This window comes from Myotis brandtii, unplaced genomic scaffold, assembly GCF_000412655.1.
Source record: "Myotis brandtii unplaced genomic scaffold, ASM41265v1 scaffold744, whole genome shotgun sequence".
Taxonomy (NCBI): domain Eukaryota; kingdom Metazoa; phylum Chordata; class Mammalia; order Chiroptera; family Vespertilionidae; genus Myotis; species Myotis brandtii.
This window is the reverse complement of record NW_005370965.1, coordinates 1,638,186-1,648,125: the sequence shown is the minus strand read 5'-3', so window position 1 is coordinate 1,648,125 and position 9,940 is coordinate 1,638,186. Positions and strand designations below refer to the sequence as shown.

At 46.9% G+C, this 9,940-nt stretch overlaps 1 protein-coding gene across 2 annotated transcripts in view; it reads left to right on the top strand.

Moving 5' to 3' along the window:
* Positions 1 to 9,940, top strand: part of ARMC9 (armadillo repeat containing 9) — a 101,354-nt gene that overhangs the window by 39,882 nt on the left and 51,532 nt on the right. For both annotated transcript variants that reach the window (XM_005882967.2, XM_005882968.2), the window contains 4 exons: positions 484 to 623; positions 1,776 to 1,852; positions 3,609 to 3,683; positions 9,695 to 9,785. In XM_005882967.2, coding sequence (XP_005883029.1) covers positions 484 to 623; positions 1,776 to 1,852; positions 3,609 to 3,683; positions 9,695 to 9,785 — 383 coding nt within the window. The remainder of the gene's footprint in view (positions 1 to 483; positions 624 to 1,775; positions 1,853 to 3,608; positions 3,684 to 9,694; positions 9,786 to 9,940) is intronic.

Sequence of the window (9,940 nt, the reverse complement as noted above, 5' to 3'; positions counted from 1 at the left end):
GGAGGAGGGGAGTTATGGGGGGGAAAAAAAAGAGGAACAAATGTAACCTGAACAATAAAGATTTAATTAAAAAAAAAAATAAATAAATAAATACTTTAAGAAATAAAAATTAATAAAAAAAAAACAAATACAGGGTGAGGCAAAATTATAATTGTGAGTATGCAACACACGGAGTTTTACTCTTGTATTATTCTTTATTAATGATTGTATTATTTTTCTATACAAATAACTGTAAACCTACTTTTGTCCCACCCTAGAGGTGTTCCCAGGACCCTCTCCCTGAACTAAAGTCTGTGCACAGTCAGAAAAAAAAAAAAAAAAGAAAGAATTTGTTGTTTCAGTTGTATGGGTCTGACAGTGAAATATTCCTCCGCATCAGTATCTCGTGCACTTGGTCTTCTCTGACATGCCTTGCTGTTGCTGTGTCCTCCTGTATGAAGTTTCTTGCCAACTGGAATTGACCTGTGGGCTGTTTCCTCCCAGGCGCCCGCTGCAGACAGCCATGATTCAGGATGGCCTCATCTTCTGGCTGATCGACATTCTGAAGGAGCCCGATTGCCTGTCCGACTACACGCTGGAGTACTCGGTGGCTCTGCTCATGAACCTCTGCCTCCGGAGTGCAGGTCTCGCAGCCTCCCGGCCCGGGCCCCGGCTCCAGGCTCCAGTGTGCGGGAGGGGAGAGGTCCTGACCCTCGAATCCAATGACCCATGAGCCTGGCATGGCTTCCTCTAGTCTCCCTCGTAGAAAACCAGAGACAGGAGGAGTGTAAAGCATTTCCAACTGGGTATCAAGCTGTGAATTCCTGAAGCCAAAATACCAGTCTGGCCTTGGAAAGAATGTTTTATAGATATATATAAATTCCCATATATATAACCACCCATATGTGATATATGTATGTAGCACCTGCATTAGGAGGGAATTAAATTAGTTCATGTTTTTCTTCATCTTCGTTGCATTACTCAAAGATAGGAGGTTAAGAATTAGAATCCCTTCTGTCTGAAGGCAGAGAAGTATGTTCCCAAGATTGTACAGGATTAAATTGATGGCCGAGCCTGCTGCCTGCCCTTAATCACAAGTCATTCACGTACTTGATCCATAAAGGTAATGATGTTAGCTTTTCCACAGGCTCCGCCCCACTTAAGCGATGTGTTCCCTGTGGTGAAAGACGCTTCCTTAGAAGAGGGGCCAAGGCCAGCCTGTGGCTGAGCTCAGCCTGCGTAGCCCAGTGTTGGCAGGTTACGTGGATGGGGGCTCAGGGCTGTTTGTTAGCAGCTCCTTCCCCTTTGGATGCTTTGTAATCTGAAGCCCGGTGCTGCTGACTGAGTCAATGACCACTTCAATCTTCTGTTTCAAAACTAGCCCGTGCACCGAGTCATAGCTTTAAACCATTACTAGTTTGTGGTCAGCTTTTCTTACTACCATTGGTTTACCTGCAGGGAGTGTTTTGATGACCTGTGTGATTTTGATGGTGATGGTCTGTGTGAGGCAGAATTTCACTGCGATGAAGAGCTTGTGCTCTGCCTGAAGGACAATAACCCCATTTGCTGAGCACAGGAGTGTAGCCTATTCCTGTACTTCACTCCACGTCACCCTTTGAGGTGGATAGCAATGATCTACGGGTCCCAGAGGAGGAAACTGGGCCCAGATTGGTGAAGTGACTCACCCAAGGTCACACAGCTCATAAGCACGGGAGCTGAGATTTGTATTCAAGTGTGACTGGCCTTGTGCTTCTGAGTTTAGACACGTCATGTTTGTTTTGTTTTGTTTTCTTAAGGGAAGAACATGTGCGCCTCAGTGGCAGGCCTCGTACTGAAAGTTCTTTCGGATCTGCTGGGCCATGAAAACCACGAGGTACTCAGCCACAAGGGCTCGGGCGGGCTGGCCGAGGACAGTTACCACACTCTCCCTTCTGCAAGTATTTGCATGAGCTACTTCAGAGCTTTCATAATTTCTGAATTCTAGACTCAGGAGCAGGAAGTCTTCCCAGCACGCCTCCCCCATTGGCACACCACCAGCACCGGCCTGTGCCAGCTGCCCCTGAGAGTTACTTTTCTCCTTGTCTTCCATGGTGCTCCATTCCCCCCACGTTGACATTCCTCTGTTGTGATTAACATGTGTCTGCGGACATATAGGTAGTCTGAAAATGCATTAATATTATGTGTATTTATTTATTTTTTAAAAATATATTTCATTGATTTTTTACAGAGAGGAAGGGAGAGGGATAGAGAGTTAGAAACATCGATGGGAGAGAAACATCGATCAGCTGCCTCCTGCATACCCCCTACTGGGGATGTGCCCGCAACCAAGGTACATGCCCTTGACCGGAATCGAACCTGGGACCCTTCAGTCCGCAGGCCAACGCTCCATCCACCGAGCCAAACCAGTTAGGGCATGTGTATTTATTTTATATAAACAGTGTTGCAGTCTAGATCTCATTACTTTCCTTACATTTTCCCTGCGTTTTCAGGACCTTTCTGTGTTGCTCTGTGCACATCTCTGTGACGAACAGCTCTCACTACTGCAGTATGGGCTTCCATTCACAGCCCTCCCACTTTCCCTGCCCGCTCCCCAGGGCTGCCCGCTCCCCAGGGCTGCCCACTCCCCAGGGCTGCCCACTCCACAGGACTGCCCACTCCACAGGACTGTCCGCTCCCCAGGGCTGCCCGCTCCCCAGGGCTGCCCGTTCCCCAGGGCTGCCCGCTCCCCAGGGCTGCCCGCTCCACAGGACTGCTCACTCCCCAGGGCTGCCCGCTCCCCAGGGCTGCCCACTCCGCAGGGCTGTCCACTTTGGTTGCCTCCAACTCGCTGCCACCTGTGAAGTGCACCTCTGTGAGTAAAACGGGAGAAACAAGTATAAATCTCAACGACACCGGCTCCAGTCAGTGGTGGAGGCACGTGAGGGGCAGAGCAGAGCCTCCACCGGGAGCTCAGGAAGTGCTCCCTCTGACATGTCTGAGCTGGTGTGAGAGGAGGAGTCATAGCTTTGCAGTGGGGAGTGCACCCAGCAAAGTGAACTGTTAGAACCAGGGCCCAGGCACAAGGCATGTCTCAGCATGGTGCGGGCGTCCCCTACAGTGTGGACTCGCAGTGTGCACTTCACGGTGGCAGGGAGGGAGGTGATAGAGGCCAAACCCGAAGGGTCCTGCGTGCACACTAAGGAGGTGAGACGGCCCAGGTAGACTGTGGCCGGTGTCTGAGGTAGGGAGAGTGGGGATTTGGGCAGTGATGTGACAGTTGGACTAAAGGGTGCGAATCAAAGGTAGAGACTCATTTGGAGGTTGGTGTAGCCTAGGTCGTGGACATGTTGTCTGAACAAGGACAGTAGCATGCGGATGGGGAATGGGTTTCTATCAAAGACAGAGTGGGGACTCCACAAAGGAGAGTAAAAAGAGAGAGGAGTCGGTGATGACTCCTGAGTTGCCAGCCCAGATGACCGATGGTGGGTTCTGGACTCTTGGTTACAGCTGTCACTGGGACATGCAGATGGGGAACATCTGTCATTTGGAGACACTCCGTCCTCATCAGCCAGTGTCTCAGTGTGCTGTTTGGTAATTGCGTTATCTAGTATGTGAGAACTTGCAAGTGACTGTTTTTTCTCCCCTTAAAGATACAGCCGTACGTGAATGGAGCGCTGTACAGCATCCTCTCTATCCCGTCCGTCCGTGAGGAAGCGAGAGCGATGGTAAGGAACACTCTGAGACACATGTCCGCTTCTGTCAGTGCCCCGTCACTGTGAGAGCGAGGGCTTTCTGGACCGGCCCCTGGAGGGTTCTTAGGCAGTTTATGAACTCCCAGAATTGTACACTAGACACATACAGGGTATCCCCCGGAGTGTACACACACTTCAACAGCCGGTAGTTCAATTTTGAAAATGAAATGTATTTGAATAAACACAGCCTTTATCATTATTCAACGTGTGTGTATACATTTTTCTGGGACACCCTATCTTTGCAGTTTTTTTGATGAGAGTCTATAGCTTTTATCAGACTCTCAAGGGATCCCTTCAATGATTAAGAACCACAGTGTTAGAAAGTTTCCAGCAGGTTTATTTTTGGAAAGTTGGCAACATTCTTTTTTAAATTTAAACGGCTCGTGTAAATTTGGGATTGGGGATGATTATGGATTTCGTAGTAGCAGAAGCTTAGCAGGTAAATGGTGAGATGGAGAAACCATTACTCAGATTCACCTGCAGGACTCCCGGAGGAATCGTGGCAGCTTGAGAATTGGTACAATCAAAACTCCCTGAATCTACAAACATTATAGAGCAGTGGTTCTCAACCTTCCTAATGCCGCGACCCTTTAATACAGTTCTTCATGTCGTGATGACCCCAACCATAAAATTATTTTTGTTGCTACTTCATAACTGTAATTTTGCTACTGTTATGAATCGTAATGTAACTATCTGATATGCAGGATGTATTTTCATTGTTACAAATTGAACATAATTAAAGCATAGTGATTAATCACAAACACAATATGTAATTATATATGTGTTTTCTGATGGTCTTAGGCGACCCCTGTGAAAGGGTCATTTGACCCCCAAAGGGGTCGCGACCCACAGGTTGAGAACCTCTGTTCTAGAGCAACCCAGTGGGACAGAAAAGCTGGTGAAGATGACATACAGCCCAGACGTGGCTTGTTTGCTAAACAGGGAATTCAGTATTTAATGTGTCTACGTAAGTGCTTGTATTTGAAGTTTAAAACAAGCTACAGGTGGTTAGTGTCGTGTCTGGTGATGGCAGATGTATCTAGATCTGATCCCCCAAACCCTGGAGTTTTGTCCTTGGGATGGGATAGAGAGGATGTGAAACCCCGTTAACAGTGTACATATTAAATGCTGTGATAGCCCAGCCGGCGTGGTTCAGTGGTTGAGCATCGACCTGTGAACCGAGAGGTCGTGGTTCGATTCCCGGTCAGGGCACATGCCCGGGTTGTAGGCTCGATCCCCAGTGTGGAGCGTGCAGGAGGCAGCCAGTCAATGATTCTCTCTCATCATTGATGTTTCTATCTCTCTCTCCCTCTCCCTTCCTCTCTGAAATCAATAAAAAATATATATTTTTTAAATGTGATGAAAGGATTAAATGTATTTCCAGAGGCTAAATTTAGTTTGAGACCAACAAGACATGGCCTTCCACTTGGTATTGCTTACTTAGAAGAATTGTTCAGTCTTCTAGTTGGTCATCTAAATTACATCATCAGTTACACTAGAGATAAAAACTCATTCAACCGTTCTGTGTGGTCACAAGTCAACAATGGGAGTTAATTGCCTACTGCTTTTAAATTAAAAATCTCTTTTCTTAATACAGAACAGGGGAGAATAAACGTGATTAAATTCTGCATGATGGTCATTCAGGTGGAAGAGAGGAATTGCCAGCCAACTAGGGCACAAGGAACAAAACGTGGGCTGCAGAGAAAGAAAGAATGGAGGTGACATGGAATTAAAAGGGTGAAAGGCAGCATGGAGGAAAGACCTGCAGGGCAACGGGTGGAAAGGCCAGAGGGGATGGCAGTGAAGGGACAGGGACCAAGTGGGGAGGAGAGACACGAAGTTGTAAGACATTAGAGAGGGTGGCCCCCAGAGGTCATCCTGGCCAGGGGTGGAAGGGGAGAAAGAGAGGGAAAGAGCTCAGAGACTGTGACCAGCAGTCTCAACTGGAGTCCCAGCAGGAGAGGAGAGAGCCATAACGGGCAGAAGAAAGGTTGGATAAGCAAGGTGTCTAGGAAATCCCCAAATGTTTGGAAATGAAAGTGTTGCTACTTGTAAGAATTATCTATTGCTGCATAACAAGTTACCCCAAAGCTTAGTGGCTTAAAAGCTTTTGTACCCGTCTCCGTTTCTGTGGGACAAAGTTCAGGAGCAGGTTAGTGGGATGGTTCCAGCTGTGATGGTCTCGGGTTGTTTTAGCCAGGACTTCAGCCCGGCAGCCAAGGCTTTAGTTCTAGTTGAGTCTGTTCAGATTTTCCTTTATGGTTTCAGACGTGCGTTTCTAGACAAGCCTCTGAATGACTGTACTGTGGGCTTGAAGAAGAAAACCTGGACCACTTAGGAAAGGTGTAAGCAGCACAGCCTCCCTCGGGCATTTTAACGGGCGTTGAAGTCAAGTCTGGAGGAACCCGGCAGCCTGAGCGGGGAAGCTTCTGGACGCAGCACCGAAGTGGTTGCCTATTTAACTGTTCGTAAGAGAGGCCTCTCAGGGACAGTGTGGCCAAACTCTCAAAACCCTGAGATTTCCCACAGTTCACTCTTATCCCTGAGGAAGTCTTTCAATTGATAAAGGAATTACATTCTCTTTGCATATGACTAGAATATAGATAATCAGGCAGTGAGGGGGAAACACCATAATCTCACCACCTTCCTCATCCGTCATGTGCTGGGAAGGGGAGGCAGAGCCGCCTCTCAGCCTGCTGGTGTTCGCAGGCGTGCACAGCCCATCTCCATGAGAAACCACTAAAACCTCCACCTCTGACTCATTTATTCTTCTTTGCTCATCGATGCAGAAAAGGAGCTTTACCAGAGATGCTCATTTCAACATGTTTTGTTTGTTTGTTTGTTTGTTTTTAATTTATTGCCCGGCCGCCGTGGCTCAGTGGTTGAGCATCATACTATGAACCAGGAGGTCACAGTTCGATTCCTGGTCAGGACACATGCCTGGGTTTCAGGCTTGATCTCCAGTGGGGGCGTGCAGGAGGCAGACAATCAATGATTCTCTCTCATTGATGTTTCTATCTCTCTCTCCCCTCTCCCTTCTCCTCTGAAATCAATTTTAAAAATGTATCTTTATTATTGAAGGTATTACAGGTGTCCCCTTTCTCCCCCTGTTGACTCCCTCTACACCCCCTCCCCCAGGCCTTCACCGCACTATCAACATGTTTGTAATAGAACTGGAAGCAGCATGAGTGCCTGGTAACAGAGGAATTGCTAATGAAATTATGTCCCTTTGCCCCAACTATTCATGGCCATTGAAGATGATAATTAGGAAAAGCAGTGTGAGGCAGTGTAGAAAAATGTTATTGTATAATGAGAGATAAAAGTAGACTATGACAGTATAACAACTCTGATTTTGCAACTGTGTAAAACATTTGTGTACTTGTGGGAAATGACCAAGACTACATAAAAGTTATATTAGTACCAAATGCTATGACGTGGTTTTAAATAATAGGGAGAGAAAGATAAATGAGTGCCCTGAAGCCTGTGTGAGCTTTGAGAGACTGCCGCGGTCTGGGCCGGAGAGCAGAGCAGAGCAGCGGGGCTGCCCTAGCCCACTGCACCGCTGCCTGCGTCCGGGGCGGGGGCAGCTGGGCTGGAGTCCCCGGGGAGGTGAACCCGCCAAACGTTCTGCCTGGGCTGCTGCAGACCAGGTGCCCGGTCAGGAGCTGGGTTAGCAGCCACGCGGCCGGGAGGATGCCCACGTGCTCCATAGGCTGCTCCGGTGACAGCTGGACCACGGCAGCTTGTACCATGACCCCGGGCCCACGGCTCATGCCCATGAAGCCAAAAAAACTGCCTCTGCTGTCCCCAAAGGACTGGATGCTGCTGCTTCCCACCTGTCACATTGCCCACTTCCCAATCAGTCTCACGCGGGTACATTGATTGGCAGAATCTGGGTCATGTGCCTGGAGAATTTTTTATTAAGAAATCTTCCCTCAAATGATCCTGCTAATTACAGAGAAGGAAGTCGTGATTTTCATTTTCATTTTCTTTTTTTTAACCCCTAAGTTACAACTGAGCTAGAGCTACATGCAAGAGAGCAAGTGGGAAAAAATATATTTTTCAATATATGAGCAGATGATCGTTTGCAAAAGTAACGTCTGGGAAGGAAAAGATAGAGCAGAGCCTGAGTGCACATCTCACTCCACTGACTAAAGACATTGACCTTGACGGTGCATGGTGACCCGGTCTTTGGCCTTTTGGGGCTTATACTGCTTTTGCTTCACACGCTCTTCCTCCTCTGCCCTCACCTTGGGTGGAGGTGAGAATGGGGAGACCAGTTTAGGAGACGGAGAGGCATAAACTCAGCGTTCCTGACAGTGAAAGGCCTGTCGCTTTGGTCAGACAAGCCCAGGCATCTGACGGTCTCGCAGGAGCCCTCAGCACTGCTGACCACGCCTTCTTGGAAATGCTCATCTCGACTTAAGGACTTTCCAGAGCTCAGAGCTCTTTCCTCCCCACCCTCCTTCAGGTTCTCCTGTGCGCTTGTCTTCCTCTGCCCGCCTGTTCTCTGAGGTTCCGTCCTCACCCTCTTCTCACTCTGCTGTCACTGGGAGCCTCCTGTATCCCTTGGCTTTAGCTGCCAGCTCTCTCTCCTGAGCCACCAGCCCCACAACAAGCAGTCTCAACCCTTGATTGAGCATCTGCTGTGTGCCGGCCATTGGACTAGACACTGTATTTTTAGGCTTAATTCACAAACAATGAGATTCACAGGCCCTGCATGTACAGTATAATACATTTGACAGATGTATACACCTACAAAACCAACACCCGATGATATACTTTATCCTTAAAGCTCTCACATTCGCTCAAGTTGCTATCCTCACTTTGTAGTTGAGAGAGGTTACGTAACGTGACCGAGGTCACAGAGTTAACTCGGGGGGAGCTAGGATGACAATCCAGATTTAACCTCTCTAGAAGGAGATGATGCTCTGCTTTATTTTTTATTTTATTTATTGATATAGAGAGAGGACGGGGGAAAGAGAGAGAAACATCGATTTGTTGTCCCACTTATTTATGCATTCGTTGGTTGCTTCTTGTATGTGCCCTGGCCGGGTTCAACCCCACAACCTTGGCATATCAGGACAATGCTCTAACCACTGAGATACCCAGCCAGGACTAATGCTCTGCTTTACATGATGGGAATCACCGTGTTTAAAGCTACTCTTGGCACTTCTTTAATTCAGTTCTAATGCTATGGATTCCTGGCCTGCATGAGAAGGGAACTTGTTAGCTCATATAACTGGACAGTCCAGGCGTAAGTTTCAGGCACAGCTTGACCAGGGTCCACATGTTCCTAGATCCATTTCTTTGCCTGCACCTCTGGACTCTGCTTCCTCTTTTGAGTTCATTATTAGATACTCGTTTCCCTCGTGGTGGTGAGAAAGCTTCATCAGGTCCAGCCACACATACTCATTCACATCATGCAAGAAAAGAGAAGGAGGAAATAGACACTTAGCTCTACATTTCCCTGAAATTCTGTTAGTATTGAAAGTTATGATGTCAGTGTTTTGTAATAAAGTAAATAATACATAATGTAGTGACTTTATAATTCTTTTGATACAAACAGAATAACTGCTTTAAAAAAGGTCCTATTTGTTCATTTATTTCCCTGAGCATAGATTTTACTTTTCAAAGACCAAATTTGGCCCTAAAATCTAGAAGGCAGTGTGTAAATTTAAGGAAAACACAGGAAAGACCCTCCTCCCACCCAAAACAACAACAACAACAACATATTGCCAAACTAAAGGAAATATTTATGCAGTAAAGTTGTATGACCGTTGTTTTTTGTTTTTTTACTAAATGTGTTGTAATTGGGTCAGATAATCAACCAAAAAGGAAATAATTTCACTGTGCATTATAAAAAGAACAAAAAGAATTTTTAGTGCTGAGCTGAGGACTTTTCTTTGTGCATAGAGAAGAAAGTGTTTGGGGGGATCAGCTGAAACTACGACGTGTTAACGGTTATCTCTCCAATGCCTTAGGGAATGGAAGACATCCTTCGCTGCTTCATGAAAGAAGGCAACGCTGAAATGATCCGCCAGATCGAATTCATCATCAAGCAGCTTAATTCAGGTCCGTTTGATGCAAGAATCTATAAGCTATCTTTTTAATCTTTCACATGGGCCAGAAAGATATGAGAGGGCTTGTCATCTCTTGGACTACCTGGTTGAAACAAAAGTTCAACCAGATAGTCAAGGCCACATTTTCCCAAATCAACAATCACTTAT